Source organism: Xenopus laevis, chromosome 1S (assembly GCF_017654675.1).
Source record: "Xenopus laevis strain J_2021 chromosome 1S, Xenopus_laevis_v10.1, whole genome shotgun sequence".
NCBI lineage: Eukaryota > Metazoa > Chordata > Amphibia > Anura > Pipidae > Xenopus > Xenopus laevis.
The window spans coordinates 201038659-201063190 of NC_054372.1; the positions used below are offsets into that span (position 1 = coordinate 201038659).

Consider the following 24532-nt stretch of genomic DNA (forward strand, 5'->3'; position numbering starts at 1 on the left):
AATATTGTACAGTAAGTGCTTATAATACTGTCCCATTCCCTTTAAACATGAGATCTAGGTGATCGGGAGGCTACAAATGAATAAATATTAAAATAATGACAGGAGGATGAGATATTGCACATAGATCTGCAATAGAAGTATAGAGATTGGGCGATTTTACAGAGATTGCAGAGTGTGTGAGTAAGGGGGTTTAAAGGGCTGGTTACCTTCAAGTTAACTTTTAGTATGTTATGGAATGGCTAATTCTAAGCAACTTTTCAGTTGGCATTCATTTTTTCTTTTTTCTAATTTTTTAATTATTTGCCTTCTTCTGACCCTTTCCAGTTTTCAAATGGGGGTCACTGACCCCATCTAAAAACAAATGCTCTGTAAGGCTACAAATGTATTGTTATTGCTACTTTTTATTACTCATCGTTCTATTCAGTCCTCTCCTATTCATAGTCCAGTCTCTTATTCAAGTCAGTGCATGGTTGCTAGGATCATATGGACCTTAGCAACAAGTTTGCTGAAACTGGAGAGCTACTGAATAAAAAGCTAAATAACTCAAACATCACAAATAGTAAAAAATGAAAACCAATTGCAAATTGTCTCAGAAAATGCCTCTTTACATAATACTCAGTTAAACAGTTAACTCAAAGGTGAACACCCCTGTGTCTCCCAGAAATAGTGGTGTCTACTACACATGTGATTATACCCCCAGTGCACCACTCATATAAGTACTTAGGAAGGAGAGATTACTCAGAGACTGGAATGGAGTGGGAGATTGCATGAATAGTCACAATGGAGTAGGGTGGAGTAGGAGATTGCACAGATATTAGGGAAGAAGTAAGGGGGCGGGGGATGGCTTGACAATTGGGTAAGGTGTGGAATATATCAAGGACTGGGGAAATAGAGGAGAGAGTGGGGGAGACTGCATAGAGAGTGAGGGCCTAGGCATAGAGGAGTGGCAGACAATATTTGATTGACAGCTGCGATTTTTAAATTAGCTTACAACAGCTATGAATGCTTTAATTAAAGATGTACATGTGATTTCATGTTTAATTTGAAAAGTACTTTTATTATACAGCTTTTTGTGTTTGGGTGACAGGTCCACTTTAATGACTTTGTAATTATACATTGTTGTAATTATATGCTTTATTACTCCAATTCAGTCTCTTCCCCCAAGATCTCTTTAACTTTCTCCAGGTAGCGCTATCTGCCCCAAAGTACCTCTCCCTTTGGACAAGGCAGGTGCTCCCATATAGCAGACTCTCAATAAAAACCTGTCCTCACAGAGGGGACCACATGCTTTAACCTTCCAATACACTTCCTCATGTAGAGGGCTCACACAAGAACTGGTACAGGCATCCACAGTCTCACAAAAGTATGCACTATCAGACCCGGCTCCAACAATTATCCGGAGTGTAAGCACACACAAGCCTCTTTCACTGGAATTTATCTCCAGGCAGCTCCTTTAGTTTCTCTACTGTTTGTGAGCTCCAGACATCTTCCAGTTCAGCTCTCACATGATCATCACTGTCCCAGTATCCCCAAGCCCACCAAGGGCCTCACCACCCAGCCACATCCAACCCGACTGGGGTGGAAGGGAAATAGAGACTGAGTACATAGCAACTCTTCTTTGTAAAGAAATGACTCAACAGTGGCACCTTTTGGTCAAAGCCAGGGCTCACTGTACATGGGACACTCACACTCACATACAATTTAGGCCCAACACTGCCCAGAGTAGGGCATTTCCAACCATGTGGAGATTTTCAGACCATATGGGAGCTTAACCCTAATGCCCCTTACATATATATTTATTTACATGTTACTGGTATATAATTGAACCTCCCACAGTAACATGTCAGATACCCCCAGAATTGTATGATAAGGAATTAACTGAAATGTCTCAGGATAACCTGTGTGATTATAATAATTGCATGTACTTTGTTCTTATTCCAGCCCAGTGTCGTCTGTCACAGATAAATGGAATATACAAGACTGAGGGATACAAGGAATATTATGATTCAGGGATATCAGTGACAGTGTCATGTGTACAGGGATATTACCCTAAGTACAAGACAATAACATGTATGAGAAATGAGATGAGACCCAAATGGGATAATCTTGTTCCCTGCACAGGTATTTACTCACCCACAGCAACTTACTCATCTCCCTGGGGGAAATCCCCTTCCTTTATACTGGGAAACCAGAGAAATCATTCTTCAAACAGAAGGTACAGACATGAGAGTACAGAGACCTGCTGATTGACCCGGCAGTGATGCATTTATTCTATCAAAGAGGAGCAGATGGGGCAACATTCAGGCTGTGAGCTCAGAGATCTGGCAAAGAGCAGCTTTCCTTTGGCACAAGTGATTGTTAGATGATCTACTACATCCAATAATAAGCCCTTTAGAATTCAAGCGAATGGCAGCTCCCTCCTCCTTAAGAGTTTCTGTCAGTGCCACTTGGTTATGGAAGGGGAGAGAGGTGGTAGAACATTTGTGTGTAACAGGGATGGGGGTGTAAGAGAGACTTGGGGTTGGAGGGAGACTCAAAACTAGCACAGAGTGGGTATATACATTTGGATGGTGTCTGGGAAATCTGGGGGTGTTGATGGGTCTGATTTATTGGTTTGTGAAACTCATATTGGGACATGGGTAGTAGGAAAGATTCAATGATCATTTGATTCCCTGCATGTCCTATAAAGAAATCACAAGTTTGTATCTTTTTCTGGCTGTTCAGTGCAGAAGATCAAAGAGAAAGTTGGGACATTTCGGTACAAAAGCGGGACTGTTCTGCTCAATTGGGTGGCAATTTTGGCCACTGTCCTGTTTTCTAAACATTTAATGTAAAATCAGTGGGGGGGGGCAATAAATTAATCAGTTAGTTGGGAAATTAATGAAGTCTATGAGATACTGGTACGTGGGGGGCAAGTCTGACCATCAGGGCAATACAGAGTCTCCCACTCCCCCCATAAGCTTTTCCCAATGAGAGTAAATGACATATGATGAATAGTAAGAGCCTGTCCTGTTTGTCTCTTATAGAGCAATGCAAGAAATCTGCCCTCTCCATGGATTCAAATGTGCAGCTTGTTCCTGATAAATCATATTATTGGCCCAGGGATGAGGTGTCTGTGAGATGTAAAGAAGGATATAAAGCTTCTCCCAACACAATAACATGTAAAGCTGAACAATATGAGAATGTGTGGGATGTAACAGGCCCTATTCACTGTGTGGGTAAGTACCATGAGTTTGGGCTTAATGGGGGGGGGGGTAACAGTAATCATGTGACAGTGTAACCCTGAGGGGAATGCAGAATATCAGCACAAACTTCCCCCAGTCTTTGTACCCTGATAATATGTGGTACATTCTGGCCACTAACAATGATACACTGTGCAGTTTTGTTGGGGTTCTTTTCCAAAATGTGTTTTATTGATTTTAACATGAAAACATAAACGTTATAACAAACATTAGTACATGGAGGGGTTACTGATGTTCTGAGGGGGGGCACTACCTCATTATCACTGATCTCTTCCCAGTCATTTATTTATACTCTGTCTGAAGCTGGATCTATTGTCATCTATGGACCCCTGACTTTCTGGTATTTGCCCAGACATCCTCTATTTTCATAAATGAGGGAATGTTGCATTTACTAACCTCCTCCATTTCTTTGCTGAGGGTCCCTTTGCCCCATCTGGTGTATAAATAGTCTTTCAGGTATAGAAAACTAGTATTTTAAGTAGGGTATGTTCTGCTGTATTTACATTCACTAGGTCTTCTAGGATGTCTAGCAAAGTGTCTGAAATAGGTACAAATTAGAAAGTAAGTGCGGCTCACCAAGATTTCTTGTCCGTTTATTCCACGGGTTATCCTGTGTTTGATATCCCAATTGATAAGTCGATACATTTGTGTTGTTGTGGAACAAATCCAAGGCAGCAAACTTGACTGCAGGATTCTTTATTGGGGGATAGAGTTACACAACATGTTTCGGGCCATGCCCTTTGTCAAGTGTGACTTACCCAGTCCATCAGTCAAATATTGTGTGACCATCTCCCAATATTAATTCTGGGTCATTCCCCCCACATGTGCAGGTAGTGGGCTGGGGAGTGGTTCTATGATGTATCATTTTCCTTACAGCCAATAAAATATAGTTTGTGTGCCGTGATATACACCCTACTTAGGAATGTAAATGAGTTTGACCTTTCATGACACCAGGTGGGTTAATGGATCATCAGTAATTTCCACCCCCCCCCCCCGTCTTCTGGTGTTGGGTGTCTGTTTGCCAGTTCTCATATAAAACTGCACTGACCCACTGCCCATTATAAGTCTGCTTGCTCCTAGGTGCTCTGGTCACTCTGATTACTACATAGTAACATAGTAACATAGTAAGTAAGGTTGAAAAAAGACACATGTCCATCAAGTTCAACCTTTTTTTCTAATGTATCAGCCTGTACCCCTGATTCACTTCCCAGCTCTCCCTGTAACACCCCTTTCCCTCCTCTAATCTCATTGGCTCCCTCCTGTCTGCTGGGAGGAGCTACTGGTGAATAAAGCATCCGACCCTTCCTTGTACCTATCTAATGTATCAGCCTGTACCCCTGATTCACTTCCCAGCTCTCCCTGTAACACCCCTTTCCCTCCTCTAATCTCATTGGCTCCCTCCTGTCTGCTGGGAGGAGCTACTGGTGAATAAAGCATCCGACCCTTCCTTGTACCTATCTAATGTATCAGCCTGTACCACTGATTCACTTCCCAGCTCTCCCTGTAACACCCCTTTCCCTCCTCTAATCTCATTGGCTCCCTCCTGTCTGCTGGGAGGAGCTACTGGTGAATAAAGCATCCGACCCTTCCTTGTACCTATCTAATGTATCAGCCTGTACCACTGATTCGCTTCCCAGCTCTCCTTGTAACACCCCTTTCCCTCCTCTAATCTCATTGGCTCCCTCCTGTCTGCTGGGAGGAGCTACTGGTGAATAAAGCATCCAACCCTTCATTGTACCTATCTAATGTATCAGCCTGTACCACTGATTCACTTCCCAGCTCTCCCTGTAACACCCCTTTTCCTCCTCTAATCTTATTGGCTCCCTCCTGTCTGCTGGGAGGAGCTACTGGTGAATAAAGCATCTGACCCTTCCTTGTACCTATCTAATGTATCAGCCTGTACAACTGATTCAGGGAGACAATTCCACATCTTCACAGCTCTCACTGTAACAAACCCCTTCCCAAATTTAGCTGGAACCTCTTTTCTTCTAATCGGAATGGGTGACCTTGTGTCAGCTGGAAAGACCTACTGGTAGATAAATCATTAGAGAGATTATTATATGATCCTCTTATATATTTATACATAGTTATCATATCACCCCTTAAGCGCCTCTTCTCCAGAGTGAACATCCCCAATTTGGCCAGTCTTTCCTCATAGCTAAGATTTTCCCTTTACCAGCTTAGTTGCCCTTCTCTGTCCCCTCTCTAATACAATAATGTCCTGTTTGAGTGATGGAGACCAAAACTGTAGGGCATATTCTAGATGGGGCCTTACCAGTGCTCTATACAGTGGGACCCCCTCCTCCCGTGACTCTCTGCCCCATTTAATACAAGTCAAGCCTTATTTGCCCTTGATGCTGCTGACTGGCATTACTTGCTACAGACAAGTTTATTATCTACAAGGACTCCAAGCTCCGTCTCCATTATGGATTTGCCTAGTGCAGTCCCATTAAGGGTATAAGTGGATATTGTTACATCCCAGGTGCAGGACTTTATATTTATCAACATTAAATCTCATTTGCCACTTAGCTGCCCAGATTGCCAGTTAGTCAAGATCCTGTTGCAAGTGCCACATCCTGGATGGAATTAATTGGGCTGATAGTTTTGTCTCATCTGCAAACACTGATACATTACTTACAATCCCCTCCCCTAAGTCATTAATGAACAAGTTAAATAAAAGTGGCCCCAATACTGAGCCCTGGGGGACCCCACTAAGAACTTTACTCCAAGTAGAGAATGTCCCATTAACAACCACCCTCTGTACCTGATCCTGTAGCCAGTTTCAATGTGCAAACGACTTCATTAAGCCCAACAGACCTTAGTTTAGAAAGCAGTCGTTTGTGGGGCACAGTATCAAACGCTTTGGCAAAATCCAAATAGATCACATCTACTGCCCCCCACTATCCAGAATCTTACTTACCACATCATAAAATGCAATCCGATTAGTCTGACATGACCTATCCTTCATAAAGCCATGCTGATTGTTGCTCATAATGACATTCATTAGGACAACATTTTGAATGTGATCCCTTAACAAGCCTTCAAATAATTTGCCCACCACAGATGTCAAACTTACTGGCCTATAATTGCCAGGCTGAGATCGTAATCCCTTTTTAAATATTGGAATAACATCAGCTTTTCTCCAATCCATAGGCACCATACCAGATGACAGTGAATCTGAGAAAATCAGAAATAAGGGCTGGTCTAAAACTGAACTAAGCTCTCTTAGAACCCGGAGGTGTATGCCATCAGGCCCTGGAGCCTTGTTTACATTAATTTTTATTAAAGCTTTATGAATCATATCCTGAGTCAGCCACTGACTAGATTGAGCTGAACCATTAGTGCAGTTATAAAGTGAGCCTGGGAACTCAGACTCCTCTATTGTATACACTGAAGAAAAGAACTGATTTAAAGGACAAGGAAAGTGTAAAATAGAATAAGGCTAGAAATGCTGTATTTTGTATACTAAACATAAGCATGAACTTACTGCACCACAAGCCTAATCAAACAAATGATTTTTGCTTTCAAAGTTGGCCACTGGGGGTCACCATCTTGTAACTTTGTTATACATCTTGGCCTGACCCTGACCCTGCACATGCTCAGTGTGGTCTGGGCTGCTTAGGGATCGTCATAAACAAAGCTGCTTGAGTTCTGCATGGCTGGGAAGTAAGGCGGGGGCTCCCCCTGCTGTTCATAAGTATGATTGTTTCCCTGCAGAGCAGTTAGGGACCGTCTGACAATTCCTATCCACAGCAGTAAATGAAGGGAGAATTTCACTGAATACAGTCAGGTTTCTTATAACAACTCTACACATTTTTGTAATTAAAGTATATTGGAGATAGGTTTATTTTTCATTAAAGAAAGTAAAAATGGGATTTTATTGTTTTGCCTTTCCTTGTCCTTTAACACATTTGCCTTATCTGTATCTGTTACAACCATACTGGTACCATTATTTAATGGAGCAACACTCTCAACCTGCATCTTTTTATTAATAATATGTTTAACAAACTTTTTAGGGTTAGTTTTCAACTGTTCCTTTGACTCCTGGTCTCATCCCTGTGTAACATTCTGATTCTGACCGGCTTGTTCCTGAAATTGAGTTTGCCTCATGATTCTGTTATCTGTTTTTGACCCGGCCTGCCTGACTAGGTCCAGCCCCTTTCTTATCAGCTCCTCCCCTAGAATATACATTTGGGGCCATTGCCTGCTCCTGTGGGAGTACTGGATTCTCATGCAGTACGTCCTACAGACACCTGAGTAGCTGTGGGCCAGACCCAAAGCCAAAGGTGACTGATATAGACAGAAGAGGACACCTAAGCAGTAATCCAGTCACTCCCCTGGGGTTTTGGTGCCATACTTCCTGATCCGGGGTCAGAATGGACGTTGGGGGACCACTGGGTCACAAACCTACGGGCCACTTGCATACAGGAATGCAGGGACACGGTACGCATGCACGCATGAGCGAAATTTTTTTTTTACGCCCCGGCAGATCAGGGGACGCACAGCACACCCAGGCAGCCTAGCCACCATGTCTAAGAGCGGGAGGTGACGTGGTCCTCGCCGGCTCTACTCCAGTAATTTAAGTAGAGTCAGACTGGGCAGACACAGACATGCTTGCTGCTGCTCTGAGCTGGTTTGCTGCTCCTGCACTGATCTTCCTGCACTGTGATGTGGGCAGCGGCGTGTGGGCCCACTGCCCAATCAATGTTCACTGCTCTAGGGCCCACCAAGGCAGGGGCCTACCAATATCCTACCCTATGCCCCGGCAGGCTAGTCCGACACTGTCCTGATCTATAGGGACTATTATATAAGTATTCCCCAGATTCTTGGGGACAGATATTTGTGAGGCCAAATAATAGTACTATAATTCTGGAGGTCCAGGCCACTCAGGTTTTTCCATCTATTACAGGAGATTGGTTGTGATGATACAGTTTGGCTGACTTGTCTTTGTTTATTGTTAAGACAACATATTTCCCATAATCAGTAATTACCTACAGGTCAGGAGGAGTCCCAGACTATTTGCAGCATATAGTGATGTTATCTCCTCCATAGTTTTAAATTGGAGTTCTGTCACCTTGGGTGTTGATAATATTACCCCGGAGCCTGTGTTTAGGGATGGAACTAGGAGTAGGCAGAAGAGGCATGTGCCTAAGGTGCAAAGCTTGGGGGCACTAGGCACGTACCTTCCCTGTTGTCTACCCCTAGTCCGAATTAGCAAGTTCCAACAAACACATGGATGTGCATTTGTTTGTGGGGGGCAGTCTGGAGGTCCGGCTCTGTTTGCATTCTTGTATCTAATTTGTAATGTAATTTGTTTGTGAATAATGACCTAAAATATACTGCAGTAGTTTCTCCAGGCATAAAATCCACTTGATCTGGGTGTATAATATATGTAATCACCTAAAATAACCTTGTGCCTACAAGTTTTACCATCCTCCAGACCAACGGCCAGACAGAAAGATCAACGCAACCCTTGGAGCAATATCTCAGATGTTACGTCTCCAATCATCAGTCATAATAGGCAGACTTTCTTCTGTGGGCTACTCATTTGTCCACTCTCCATTCTTTACTGTTGTTGGCTATCACTGTAGAGTCATTTAATTTTCTGGTCATTCCTCAGATGTTCCTGCCATTGGTTGATCCCTTTTCTAAGATTTGGCAGAAGGTTCAAAATTCATTATCTTCTGTAGTAGCTGCCGAAAAGAGAGTCTCTGATAGACATAATAAAGTGTCACCTGAGTATCAAGTTGATGACAGGGTCTGATTATCTTCTAAGAACATTCCACTGAATGTTCCTTCTGCCAAGCTGGGACCTAAATTCATTGGTCCTTTTCCTGTATCCGAAGTATTCCCTGATTAGAACTGCCTCATGAACTTAAAATTTCTATTTTTTTCATGTGTCGTTGTTAAAGCCTGCCAGAGCTGTTCAGTGGCATTCTTCTCCTCCTCTGATTTCTGTTGAAGGTCAGCCTGAATATTTGGTGCAGAGGTTAGTGGACTTTCACCTTTCCAGAGGTAAAGTACAATATCTGGAACATCGGAAAGGTTATGGTCCCTGTCTCTGATATTCGGGCCTAATTTCCTCTAAGCCTAGGGGTCCGATAGCCCCTATAGAAAGGGGGTAATTTAAAGGTACCTGGTAGTCTTGTGGGGCAGTGGGGATGCCTGACACTCACGTCCTTCCTGGTGGGTCTTGCCAATGCACGTGTCCTCTTCGGTTTTCTCACTGCGCCATGTCTGACGTCATTGAACTTGATGTGAAATTCAAATATTTACAGGGACCTCGACCAAACACTCACTGCCCAATGTAGGTCTATTTCCTAATTGTTCCTGGGTGCACTTATACTTGTTATCTCTGTTCTTTGACCCTTGCCTTTCCCTGACTTCTGCTAATTCACTGCCTGACCATTCTATGGATCCTGACTTTGTACTTTGTTACTGATTGGAATTGACCTCGGCCTGTGATCTCTGCCTCCTGAATTTGTACCGCACTGCAAGGATCAGACAGACGGGGTCAGGGCCCACCGGGGCTGCCACATCAGGGCCCCCGCCCCCCAGGGGCTGCCATCCCCGGTCGCAGGGCCCCATCTGTCCCTCTCCCCCCCCCACTGGCGCATACCATCTTCTTTATGTGATTGGGCAGGGGGAAGGGCCAGTCTGGGCCAGTGGGGCCCATGAGGGCTGGGGTCCACTGGGTTTTTCCCAGTGTCCGGCTGGCTCGGTCCAACACTACCAGACTGTATGTTTGGCATTGACCGCGGCTTGTCCCTTAACTACTCCCCTTTTTTCCCTGTACTTGTTTTGTTCCCTTGTCTGCCCAAAACTCTCTCCTTGGTCCTCTCATTTGAAGACCTGGTGCCATCTGAGTAGTGGAGGGCTCCTCCCAAAATGAAAGGTGACTGCTATAGGCAGAATTGTGAGCCGTGACTGAGACCTTGGTGTTTGCCCTGAGTTTTGGGATACCTTACATTACAGGATTTTTCCGTAATTTGGATCCTTAAGTCTACTAGAAAATCATATAAACATGAAATAAACCCAATAGGCTGGTTTTGCCTCCAATAAGGATTAATTATATCTTAGTTGGGATCAAGTACAAGTGACTGTTTTACACAGAAAAAGGAAATAATTGTTATACATTTGCATTATTTGGATAAAATGGAGTCTGTGGGAGCCTGCCTTTCTGTAATTCTGAGCATTCTGCATAACTGGTTTCTAGATAACAGATCCTATACCTGTAGTTTGAAAAGGCTTCTGTAATCTCAGGGGAGGTGGAGACTGTATTTACTGAGTGTAGTTTCAGGTGGGGCCACTACTGTGACAAGTCGATCTATCTTTACTGCCTATGCTATAGCTTTACTGTACTTTTCCTCATTTTCAAATATACTTTCCTCAACTTTATTGTCTACTTTGGCTTCCAGTACTTGCTCTGCCACAGTTAATAGGAGCTGTGGGACCGTCTTGTTCAGGGGTGGGAGCAAAGGCCCATCAACTGGGTTATTCCTCTATACAATGTACTGACCCAAATCATTATGCTGCTTTTACAAGAGGTTCTTGTCAGACCTTTAGTAGTTACTGGGAAGCAGGATGAATATTGGGATTTGTTACTTGCCACAGGCCCGACCCAACCTTTCATTAGATATCATTGCCATGGATTTCTGTAGTGTGACCCAATAGAGAGTGACCACTGCAAAATGTTTGGTACCCTGGCACACTCTAGGAGAATTTCCAATGAAAGGACACTAGTAAATGTGGTACTCATGAACTTCTCCTTTAGTGGTTCTTCTAATTCCCTGTAACTGCTGAAAAAGGGGATATGTTTGTAACTATGGCTTTTCACAACATCAAAATAAAATACTGTGTTTAATACTTAGTGAGTGCCAAGCTTTGTATCCAATGTTTCCTTTTATATTAATTCCTTATTTATTTATATGTGAATTTATACACTGGTTTCTTTCTTGATCCCTTCACTACTATAACACTCTCTCTTATTTGTTCTTTTTCCTCCCCATTTTAGCTGTTTTTGCTCAAATTACAATTTAAATCTCCCTCATTCCTTTCTATTCTCTCTCTTTATTTCCAGAACAATGTGCAAAGCCGACAGGACCAGGAATCAATCCTTTATCTCTGAACAAAGATTTCTATGATCAATGGGAATTTGTAACAGTGACCTGTGCCCGGGGGTATCATGCCATATCTGGGGCAATTACATGTGAATGGCGTGGTGCCCACCCTAACTGGAACATGTTAAACCCCTGTATTGGTGAGTACTGATACAAATAACAAGGACAGGGAGGAGCACATGTCATATGTTCAATATGGTGCCAGTATTAAATGTATGTTTACAAATGCAAGGACTCTGACTGGTAAAATGGGAGAACTGGAGCTGCTGGTGATGGAAGGAAAATATGATGTGATTGGTGTGGCCGAAACATGGCTGAATGAGTCACATGACTGGGCAGTAAATATCAGTGGCTATACTTTGTTTTCCAGGGACAGAGGCAATAGAAAAGGAGGAGGGGTATGTCTGTATGTTAGGCAGGATTTAAATCTAATATAAAGGAGGAGGTTATGTTAGAAAATGAGGGGGCAGAAGTCTTGTGGGTGGAGTTCTTCACCAATTGTAAAGAATCCAGCAAATTAATTGTAGGGGTCGCTATAGACCCCCTAATGTAAGTGACGAGGAGGAGGATAAGCTCCTGATGCAAATAGAAAAGGCTGCTAGTTTGGGTAAAGTAATGATAATGGGGGATTTTAATTAGCCAGATATTGACTGGAGCAACGGTACTGCCAGATCAGTTAATGGGAACAAGTTTATAAACTTATTGCACGACAATTTTTTAGCACACGTTGTTGAGGAGCCAACCAGAAAAAATGCTATTCTTGATTTAGTGATCTCTAATGAGCCAGAACTTATAGCAAATGTGCAAATCATTGAACCCCTGGGTAATAGTGACCATAATGTTATAACCATGAATTTTGGAAAAGCTAATTTTAGTGCCTTGAGGGCTGCCCTACAGAGTATTGATTGGTGCATTAGGTTTTCAGCTAAAAACACAGAACAGAAATGGTTGTCCTTTAAACTGATATTAAATCATTACTGTTCTCAATTTATTCCCTTAAGGACTAAACGTAGAAGCTCTAAGAATCATCCTGTGTGGCTTAATATAGAAGTAAAGAAGTTAATGGGAAAGAAGAGAAAGGCATTTAATAGCTACAAGTCTGTAGGGACAGAAGCTGCATTTAATGAATATAAACACTGTAATAAATGTTGTAAATCAGCAATCCGGAAGGCTAAGAAAAGAAATGAAGAGTTAATTGCGGTGGAGGTGAAAACTAATCCTAAAAAGTTTTTTAAATATATTAATAGTAAAAAGATGCAGATTGAGAGTGTTGCTCCATTAAATAATGGTACCAGTATGGTTGTAACAGATACAGAAAAGGCAAATGTGTTAAATCAGTTCTTTTCTTCAGTGTATACAATAGAGGAGTCTGAGTTCCCAGGCTCACTTAATAACTGCACTAATGGCTCAGCTCAATCTAGTCAGTGGCTGACTCAGGATATGATTCATAAAGCTTTAATACAAATTAATGTAAACAAGGCTCCAGGGCCTGATGGCATACACCCCCGGGTTCTAAGAGAGCTTAGTTCAGTTTTAGACCAGCCCTTATTTCTGATTTTCTCAGATTCACTGTCATCTGGTATGGTGCCTATGGATTGGAGAAAAGCTGATGTTATTCCAATATTTAAAAAGGGATTACGATCTCAGCCTGGCAATTATAGGCCAGTAAGCTTGACATCTGTGGTGGGCAAATTATTTGAAGGCTTGTTAAGGGATCACATTCAGAATGTTGTCCTAGTGAATGGCATTATGAGCAACAATCAGCATGGCTTTATGAGGGATAGGTCATGTCAGACGAATTTGATTGCATTTTATGATGTTGTAAGTAAGATTCTGGATAGTGGGGGGCAGTAGATGTGATCTATTTGGATTTTGCCAAAGCGTTTGATACTGTGCCCCACAAACGACTGCTTTCTAAACTAAGGTCTGTTGGGCTTAATGAAGTCGTTTGCACATGGATAGGAAACTGGCTACAGGATCGGGTACAGAGGGTGGTTGTTAATGGGACATTCTCTACTTGGAGTAAGGTTCTTAGTGGGGTCCCTCAGAGCTCAGTATTGGGGCCACTTTTATTTAACTTGTTCATTAATGACTTAGGGGAGGGTGTTGTAAGTAATGTATCAGTGTTTGCAGATGAGACAAAACTATCAGCCCAATTAATTCCATCCAGGATGTGGCACTTGCAACAGGATCTTGACTAACTGGCAATCTGGGCAGCTAAGTGGCAAATGAGATTCAATGTTGATAAATGTAAAGTCCTGCACCTGGGATGTAACAATATCCACTTATACCCTTAATGGGACTGCACTAGGCAAATCCATAATGGAGACGGAGCTTGGAGTCCTTGTAGATAATAAACTTGTCTGTAGCAGGTAATGCCAGTCAGCAGCATCAGGGGCAAATAAGGTCTTGAGTTATATTAAATGGGGCAGAGAGTCACGGGAGGAGGGGGTCCCACTGTATAGAGCACTGGTAAGGCCCCATCTAGAATATGCCGTACAGTTTTGGTCTCCATCACTCAAACAGGACATTATTGTATTAGAGAGGGTACAGAGAAGGGCAACTAAGCTGGTAAAGGGAAAATCTTAGCTATGAGGAAAGACTGGCCAAATTGGGGATGTTCACTCTGGAGAAGAGGCGCTTAAGGGGTGATATAATAACTATGTATAAATATATAAGGGGATCATATAATAATCTCTCTAATGATTTATTTACCAGTAGGTCTTTCAAGCTGACACGAGGTCACCCATTCCAATTAGAAGAAAAGAGGTTCCACCTAAATATTGGGAAGGGGTTTTTTATAGTGAGAGCTGTGAAGATGTGGAATTCTCTCCCTGAATCAGTGGTACAGGCTGATACATTAGATAGGTACAAGGAAGGGTCAGATGCTTTATTCACCAGTAGCTCCTCCCAGCAGACAGGAGGGAGCCAATGAGATTAGAGGAGGGAAAGGGGTGTTACAGGGAGAGCTGGGAAGTGAATCAGGGGTACAGGCTGATACATTAGATAGGTACAAGGAAGGGTCGGATGCTTTATTCACCAGTAGCTCCTCCCAGCAGACAGGAGGGAGCCAATGAGATTAGAGGAGGGAAAGGGGTGTTACAGGGAGAGCTGGGAAGTGAATCAGGGGTACAGGCTGATACATTAGATAGGTATAAGAAGGGGTTGGATGGTGTTTAGCAAGTGAGGGAATACAGGGATATGGGAGAGAGCTCATAGTACAAGTTGATCCAGGGACTGGTCCCATTGCCATTTTGGAGTCAGGAAGGAATTTTTCCCTCTCTGAGGCAAATTGGAGAGACTTCAGATGGGGTTTTTGCCTTCCTCTGGATCAACTGGCAGATAGGTAGTTAATAAAAAAAAAAGGTTGAACTCGATGGACATGTGTCTTTTTTCAACCTTACTTACTATGTTACTATGTTACTATGACACACTGAGGGGATTAGGCTCAGTGTCATGTAAATAATATGCACCCCCACTAATAACACTTTATATCCTTACTGTATATCAACTGGGTCAGTTCCCAGCACAATGTACTGACACAAATCTATTACTCTTACAGCTTTCCAGGTAACTGTGACACGTGTCACTCCCACCAGCATCTCCCTCCAATGGGAATGTGGCCCTGGGCCCTGCCAATCATACTGGCACATTGGTGTTTCCTATGAGACATTGGGGCAAAGCCAAGGAAAGAGTCAGACAGAAATAGGGACAGAGGGAGTGACACTCAGTGAGTTACAGCCCTACACTGAGTATATAATAATCTTCTTTGGGAACAGAAGAGGAAAATGGACAGAACTGGAGAGAAGAACCATCAGGACAAAGGAATCAGGTAGGAATGACCTCCCCTGTATTTACTGGGAGGAATAAATGGGATCTGTGCCTGGTTCTGGTATTACATTAAATATCATTATAGTTGACAGGGGGGATGTTGCATCAAAAGCAATGATCAAAGTTAATTCAGTTGCACTCTACATAAATCAAACACAATGGTGCTGAAAGGCTTCCGAGTCTGATCATTTAGATGTAACTGTGATGGTAAAAGTCCATAAGATGTTTGAGGAAGATTGGAATTTCTCCAAAGGGTTAATTTCAGGAAAAGATGAGAGGAAGGTTGTTTGTTTCTTTTTTACTCTTGACCACATTTTAATTGTACTTTCTAGTACCACTGGAATGGGATGTGGGACTTATAGACATCTGTATGGGGCAATAGGATTAGTCTCAATGAAGCAAACATTGTAGCATGGAGGATTATCAGTGGGTGGCCATGTCTGGATAAAGTTCTTCAAAGAGTTCTGTGGCCATGAAATAGTTTTATGAGTTGGGAAGTACCCTCCCTCCCTTCCCATTGGGGCCACCAACAATTTACAGGACATTATTGGGATGTTATTGGTCTGTAATTAGAGAACAGGGTTGATTTGCTTTCACTGACTTGCCATCCACTCATTGTCCCAAATTCAGTGAGTATATCGAAGGCAGACATGGGGGAGTCTTCCGCATGTGCTACAAACAGAATTATATATTCATCATAAAGTACTATTTCCTCCCTGATTCTTCCCAATCACATTCCACAGATTCATTGGGATTGGTCTGTCTTGTACCCCCATTGTAACTTGACTTTTTATCCTACACCTGATGATCAGTGAGAGATCATATAGATAGGGCAGTAGGGGTCACACAGGTCCAGGTCTTTTCCTTATTTAATAATTTGTATAATTATTGCTGAGAAGAATGAGGAATTAAGGGATCTAATGTTTAGAGAATTCTTTAGTGTTTCTGGAAGATTAGACACAGGCAACTTGTGTTGAAGCTGATTTTGTGCCACTAGAAAGTCATCTGCCCCTCCAGCTTTATTGGTCGCCAGGTATATAAGTGTCTCAGCTATTTACACTCTGTTATTGGATTGTCCAAAAACATTTCTGATCTCTGGTTGGCCTGGGAATGAGGGTTCCAGGTTTTCCCAAGTGGGCCAATGGTTTCCCCATAATGCACTATTCAAACAACCATTGATTGGGACAATATAGTTTCTTCTGAGTAGAATCTGTTTGTATTAAAGTCAAATCTATATCAAAGCTCTTGTGGGGTTTTTTTTCATTTTTATCACAAACATATTCCCTTTGTACAACTAATACTGGTCTTTCTGCTTCCCCTAATGTCTCCTTGTTTGTTTTCTTTGATTTGTTCACAGCAGCTAAAACTCGCCCTGTTACTTATTGGACACTGAACCTCTGCTCCTATAGACGAGGGACTGTAATCACTACCCCTGGGCCAGTGGGAACATATTCCACTCCAGGGCATAGCTCCTCACATTTACACCCCTACATACAGTCATTAGGGATCATTTAAAATCTGGTTACTGGTCCCAGTAAGCTGTATCTTGTATTAGGGACCCCCCTACACTTTGTAATGAAGCAACTAATTATCAGTGTTATTTTCTGGTCCTCCAGGTGAAAAGGTTTATTTAAAGGGGAAGTATTGTGAAAATGAAAATGTAATATACGCTTCATCATACTGAAATACAAAGCTTTCTAAATACAATCAATTAAATATTCTGTACTGTTTCCGAAATAATCAAGGTTATGTTCACTATTCCTCTCTCAGCATCTGTTTCTCTTCATTCTCTCTTCATGCAGCAGTTGGGTGTCAGATATTCACTGACAGTTACATCCAATATATCTTATAGGGGGGCTCCTTTCCTAGCAGATGTATTAGAGGTCACTCAACTGATTCCAGTACAAACAAAATGTAACAAAATAACTGGCTTTTGCACAAATCCTGCATGTAGAGAGACATGATGTCTGGTGAGTTTAATAGAGTGACCTCTAATACATCTTCTAGGCAAAAGGAGCCCCCCTATAAGATATATTGGATGTAACTGTCAGTGAATATCTGACACCCAACTGCTGCATGAAGAGAGAATGAAGAGAAACAGATTCTGAGAGAAGGATAGTGAATATAAACTTGATTATTTCGGAAACTATGCAGAATATTGAATTGATTATATTTAGAAAGTTTCTTATTTCATTATGATGAAGCTTATAATACATTTTCATTTTTCGTGATACTTGCCCTTTAAAAATAACCCCAGCTCCAAGTCGGATAAGGGGCCTAGGGGACATATGTTGTTGAATAGGGCATCGTGTTGTGAAGTTTTGCCTTTAAATTCATAATAAAGTATTGATAAAGTATAAATCTGTGTGTGTGCATGTGTGTATGGGTGTGTCTGTATATGGATGTGTATGTTTTTAATAACATTAAAAAATGACAAAGATAAATATAATTTTTTTATGAAAATGTCATTAATCCACATGTTTCTCCAGTCTCCCGTGTGACAATCCTATGAAGTTGTGATGATGCCACATTGGGCTCCTTGCTCCTCAGATTTGGAATCATTGTTTAGCATTTGCAGTGTTAGACACATGATATCTCAAAGTCTTTGAACAGTAATAGAACAGTAATGTCAGCAGCGCATTTATATTGGCTAGTGAAATCCATAATGGGGGAGTATTGGCTATGCCAGACATGAGATGTTTGCTTGAAACCCATAAGGGGAATGATTTAAACAATGCAACACTTGCAAAAGGTCTAGTAACCCATAGCAACCAATCATGAGTTGGCTTTGACATGCTCACTGGTTGCTATGGACTGCTAGACCTGAATGGCCAGAAACAGTAAAGGAGTGCTGGATGAAAGTAAGAGATAAAACCATATGAGCTGACAATTCTGTGCAGACCAGTAAATACAGTTACATGAATGACTTTGCCATTATAATGTCAGTTAGTGTAGATAGGACAGACAGGGTACCTGAGGGTTCATCCTGATTAACTTTGTGTTGCTTCCCCTTGTTTCTGTTTTCAGGGAAATTATTGCATGTGACATGGGTGATGTTTGTTTAACCTGTAATATTTATGTTTTTCCTCCTTTGTTCAGCTCCGGGGAGACCAGATTTCACTCAGCGTCCAAGTGTTAATGATAATAATAATATACTTAAATGGCGACTGTCAGAGACACATGGAGTTCTTACTGGGTACCAGGTAACAGAGACCTCTATGCATATTAGTGATCCCACCCCTGTACCCCACTATTATTAGCACAGCTGCTACAGGAGAATGGGGGTCAGGACATCTATAGGGACCCATTTGTTCTGAATAAATATCAGGGTACAAAATATTGCCTCCCTTTCTATCTGTTCCTACACAGTCCTGCCTCATTCCCATAGCCCCATGGGGCATATTTCATGCATTTATCTTTCTTATTGTTTTTTTGGTTTGTAATTCCTTATTTTTCCTTATTTATTATCTTTGCTGTGGGAGAGAAGATAAAGAGGGTCTACACAAGTGCTGCTTTATGGTACAATATCATTTAGTTACAATGGGGAAATGGTTGGAATGAATAAAAATATAATATTTGTCTTTAATCTGATCAGCTGAACATCTCGGCCCAGAGAGAATACGACTTGTCATTCAGTGAAACAGAATCTCATTGGCTGAGACCCAACGTGAGGGAGTTTAATATGGAGCTCAAACATGGAACCAATTACACTGTGACTCTCCAAGGCTTCACTTCAGCTGGACCTGGGGAACCTGCAGTCTGGACTCATGAGACTCCTATAGCAGGTAAGGATTGTGGGATCCGTAGCAATAGTCATGTGAGAGGTCAAATATATTCTTTAATAAATAAATGCAATTTGCAAATCAGTCACTAGAGAGCAGCCCCTAAGGTTGACCACAGAGAGGGCCCCTAGAGAAGATTGTAGGGAAGAGTCCTAGACCCAGGAACCTATATATTTGGGTTAGAATAGAAAAACTTCTTTGACCTGATTAAAATCCAAGATGGTTTAAGTAGACCAGGTTTAAATGGAGCAGACTGACATATTCAGAGGCTGACAGGCTAGTGAGCACAGACAGAGTTTGCCCCATCAAGGTAGTCACTGGAGGTACTGACCCCATGTCTGGATACAGCTTGTAGGACTAATGTTAGTCACAGAAACATGAGGAGCTACAGTAGGACCACAATGTGTTGGGCAAAATGTTCAAACATGTTAGGAATCTTAAGCGTAATTGTAACTACCCATACAGTAGATCCCACCGTCTTGGGGGGGGGGTTATACCTTTAAAATAGAGGCAGTGAGAGCCTGGAAAGGGGGGGTTTCATGCCGGGCCCCTTAGTAGATTATTTTGTGGGTGGGCCTGATGCAGCCAAATTACGCCTTTGAAATAGAAGCGGAATTGCACCTCTCTGGGGTGCCACCCTAAATAATCTCTGGCTAATCTGTAAAATGTAATGTAAGAAACATGGCTGTACGTAGAAAAGATGGGAAGATGAAGATGAAGAAGCTGAGAAGTAGATGAGAGTAAATGTAATGTCACAAATGCTGGGAAAGGCTCTACTACATGTCTATTACTGTGGGGCAGTATTGCAACAAAGATCAACTTCTGACTAATCCATTATACAAATAAAATGATGAATCCAAGAAAAGGTTCCCATGGATCCCATTTAGCAAATAAAAAATAGAGGATTCTGGTATTATGGAGCTTCCTAATTCTAAGGCACATCTTGTATGTCTTTGTGACCTGCACATAAACCTCAGTCCCATCCGATTGGAGCAAATATATTGTAACTACAAGTCTTATCTCCCCTTGTCTCCCACTCCTGGGCCCAACAAGGGTGTCTCAGGGGTAATTGCCCTGTGTGCCATAAGCCATAGAAACCTTCAGTAGCCACAAAACCTTATCCCTTCCATTGGGCTTTTCACCCCTCAAACCTGCAGTAACGTTTTGTTCCCCTGATATTCTGAAAGTCATTATGGTAAGTGTGTACTTACTGTAGGGACTGGAACTGACTGGGCGTGTGCAGCCACTATCACAGGCAGCCAATCATATATTTGAAATATAATGGTATAATGTATAACACTTAAAGCATATTTACATTAAATCATAACAATCCAATGGGTCCCACCAATCCTTTCTTTGTGACCAGAACCTCTGAAGCACCAAATGAATGAGATCAAATTAGACAAACAGACGGCCATGTTTATCCTTTATCCTGTTCCCAATCAGCACGGACCAATCAGGTTAGTCATGAAGGAACAGACCTGTTATTCTTATCATTGCTCTTCACATAACATTGATCCCCCCGGGAGAACACACAGTCATTTATTCCACTGGAGGAAACACGGGATAATTGTGTATGAATTAAAGCAATTAATTGTGGTGGCACAACACTCGGGGTAACATGGGGTAACAGAATAATTGTGAATGTACAAAACACTCTATGTATCAAATCCTTTGCAAGAATCAGTGACTCCCAGACTGTGGGTCGGGTCCAGCCTGAAGGTCATTTAGGGTAAGACTGGAGGAAATGCCTATTTGATCCCTTAGGGTAAGGTCACATGGGGATATTGGGGGAGATTTAGTTGCCTGGTGACTAATCGCCTCTTCTTTGCGGGGAGACTAATCTCCCTGAATTTTTCGGGTCTATCCAAGTCTCACACTTTAAATGACTATCCAGCGACTAATCTCCCCGAACTGCTTTTCCCGTCTTCCACCTGCTAGAATGATAAATTGCCTGCGGCATGGAACGTGCGGTGTTTCGGTTTCCGAAGTTGCCTCACAAGGAAACTTCGGGCGACTTCGGAAAATGATGTGCCACAGGCGATTTTTCATTCTAGCAGGTGGAAGACGGGGAAAGCAGTTCGGGGAGATTAGTCGCTGGATAGTCATTTAGTGTGAGACTTGGAAAGACCCGAAAAGTCATAAAATAACACTGCCACAGGTAACACTACATATAATAAGAATCCTTTGGGGTAACACAGGATAACACTGTGTAAAATCCTTTGTTTTGGGGGCTATTGAATTATACCCTATGTATAAACGCCTCTATCCCCCAGGGAAATAACAGAAAAACACTTATTTAATCTGGGTGCAGGTACAAGTGTTGTTAAGGGGTGCAAAGCTGAGGTCATAAGTGCTACTCACCCCATCCAATCAGCTTCTTTAAATATAAATATAGAAAAATGGTTTATATGGGTAATTCCAAAGGTGTTGTGTGTTGCTATTGGCTCCTGTTATTTTTATATTGCCAAAAAGTCACACATCACACTACCCAAATTATTGATCAGTCCCTGCCCCAATGGATCCCTATCAGGCCCAGACTGACAATCTGTGGGTTCTGGTAAATGACAGAGGTGCTGCTGTAAGATGCCATAGACATTCACTGTTTATTGGGCTGGTGGGGCCTGATTGGGCCTCTGTCTACTTGAAATGTCAGGGCCTATTTTGACTCCCAATCCAGACCTGGTTACTTTTCCATTCCCATCTGTCTCTGTCCCAGTGAGCTTACAATCTAAGGTCCCTATCACATTCCCATCAGTCTCTGTCCCAGGGAGTTTACAATCTAATGGCCCTATCATATTCCCATCAGTCCCTTCCCCAGTGAGCTTACAATCTAAGGTCCCTATCACATTCTCATCAGTGCCTGTCCCAGTAAGCTTGCAATCTAAGGTCCCTATCACATTCCCTTCAGTTCCTGCCCAGTGAGCTTACAATCTAAGGTCCCTATCACATTCCCATCAGTCTCTGTCCCAGTGAGCTTACAATCTAAGGTCCCTATCACATTCCCATCAGTCCCTGCCCCAGTGAGCTTACAATCTAAGGTCCTTATCACATTCCCATCAGTCCCTGACGCAGTGAGTTTACAATCTAAGGTTCCTATCATATTCCCATCAGTCCCTGCCCCAGTGAGCTTACAATCTAAGGTGCATATCACATTCACATCACTCCCTGCTCCAATGAGCTTACAATCTACATTACTTTGTCTGGTAGAGGAAAAGATCTATCTACAAGGATACAAATAGAATTGATTGAAAAGGGAGGTCTGACCTACATCAGTAGGTACAATTTAATAAAGAAAGCAAAAGAACACCCCTTATTTATCAATTGTTAGTACCGTGTTTCTATTGAAAAGGGCTTGATAAAATATATTACACAAGGCTGGCAGACTTGGGTTAGTGTTGTGAAGAGCCAATTAACCTTCCTTTATGTGTTTGGGGTGTGGGTGCTTCTGTTTTGCACCTCTGTCCTGTTGTTCCTACTCATTATATCTCATTCCCTCCCCAGTTCCTATGAGATAATCATCAGCAGAGGATGGAACGGGAGCTTGAGTCCTTTCTGCAGCAGTTACAGCAGCACAAGATACAACTGCAGCCATACCCCGAGTCTGTACACGGCACTGCTACTCCCAGCTGAGAATGTTACAGGGAGTAGGAGTCTGACCCTCGGGGATGGGCTGCACTATGGCAGCTTCTACAATGCTCCCCTGAGCCCACATCAGAACTACACGGTGTACCTGAGAGTCACCAGCACATGGAAGCAGGTAGATCTCTACTACACTGAGTTTATTCCAAGAGCTGCATTGGCTGATGTTCTGCTTCATTTTTATTCCCAGCCTTGGTCTCAGTGACTAGGAGCAAGTTCACTGGGTCAGAACCGACACTCGCTGATCACTCAGGCAAAGCTGGGAATGGAAGTGACCATAGAGGGAGCATCAACTGCCCAGCTCTGTACTTCATGAAACAGCTCATTTTGGAACTTTCAGCCCCCCCCAATAAAAAACCAGGGGTCACCAATATATTCACAGCCCTCCCCCATAGTCACAGGGTCTATCTCCTCTGGAGACTGGAGACAAGTGACCCCATTACTGCAACACTGACTCGATGGTACATGTAGTCAGAACCAGCAGTACAGAATAGAGAAAGGGACAGATACAATGGCGGTTAAGGTGGCCATACGTGTAAAGCGGGAGATGAGCTGATCAATATTGGCAGAAGATTTGGATATCGCTCGGCTCATCAGTTGGGCTCCTTGTAACATTCTGATTGGGGCCTTGAAGGGACCTGAACATCGGCCATTGTTACTGCTGAATCATCAGATACAGATAGAATTCTATTGTTTTTATATGTATTTATATGTATTTATTCAGCTCTACACGTGTGTATTGAAATGAATGATCTTTTATGGAAACATTGTCATTGTAACGTGTATGGCACCTTTACACTATAAACCCAGTGAGGATGGAAAAGAGATTTAGAAGGTGATTAGAATTAGATTTGACTGAATTAGACAATATTCTCATTAGGAAATGTTTGTCACCAAATCTACATCTGATCTGAGCTGAGAGGATTGAGGACTGGGGTCTCTCTGATCTCTCTTCATCTTTTTCTTCTTTATAAAGATATAAAACTATGAGTAACCATGGAGTAGTGTCAATAATAATGTCCCAAACGTAAAGATCCCCAATAAACATCAGAGAGAAACATTACACTGTGGGGCACATTTACTATTGGTCGATATCGAGGGTTAATTAACCCTTGATATTCGACCTTCAGAGTTAAATCCTTCAACTTTGAATATCGAAGTCGAAGGATTTAGCGCAATTCATTCAATCAAACGATTGAAGGAAAAACCATTCGATCGAACGATTAAATCCTTCGAATCGAACGATACGAAGGTTTTAATCCATCGATCAAACGATTTTCCTTCGATCAGAAATTGGCAAGAAACCCTATAGGAACCTTCCCCATAGACTAACATTGGTGCTCGGTAGGTTTTAGGTGGAGAAGTAGGGGGTCGAAGTTTTTTTTAAAGAGACAGTACTTCGACTATCGAATGGTCGAATAGTCGAACGATTTTTAGTTTGAATCATTCGATTCGTAGTCGAAGTAGCCAATTCGATGGTCTAAGTAGCCAAAAAATACTTTGAAATTCGAAGTATTTTTTATTCTAACCCTTCACTCGAGCTAAGTAAATGTGCCCCTGTGTGTCTCGGTTAGGGAATCCACTATTTGGGATTTGGCCAAATCCTTTGTGAAAGATTTGACCACATACCGCAGTGTTTTTCAACCTGTGTGCCGCGGCACACTGGTGTGCCGCAAACTAATGTTAGGTGTGCCGCTATCAATTTGAAGGCCGAAGTGCGCGGACCTTTCACGTGACGTCACGTGACCTGAGCGGGCAGAAGAGCCGTGCCTGGGTTGGCTGATCAGGGAGGTCGCTGGCTGCACTGCGCGCAGCTTCGATGTGAAGGCAGAAGGCAGAAGTGCACGGACTGACAGGTGAACGGCTAGTGCTGTTATCAAAATATTAAGGAAGAAGACCCTGCGGCTTAGCCATG

General features: G+C 42.4%; 1 protein-coding gene across 4 annotated transcripts in view; it reads left to right on the plus strand.

Annotated features, from left to right (window-relative positions):
• Positions 1-24532, plus strand: part of LOC108704998 (receptor-type tyrosine-protein phosphatase alpha) — a 79799-nt gene that overhangs the window by 31129 nt on the left and 24138 nt on the right. For 3 of the 4 annotated variants that reach the window (XM_041580719.1, XM_041580721.1, XM_041580722.1), the window contains 8 exons: positions 1942-2121; positions 3027-3218; positions 11323-11502; positions 14925-15194; positions 18293-18396; positions 18789-18978; positions 20342-20435; positions 22480-22735. In XM_041580719.1, the coding sequence (XP_041436653.1) occupies positions 1942-2121; positions 3027-3218; positions 11323-11502; positions 14925-15194; positions 18293-18396; positions 18789-18978; positions 20342-20435; positions 22480-22735 (1466 nt within the window). The remainder of the gene's footprint in view (positions 1-1941; positions 2122-3026; positions 3219-11322; positions 11503-14924; positions 15195-18292; positions 18397-18788; positions 18979-20341; positions 20436-22479; positions 22736-24532) is intronic. The other variant, XM_041580720.1, reaches the window with a different exon arrangement.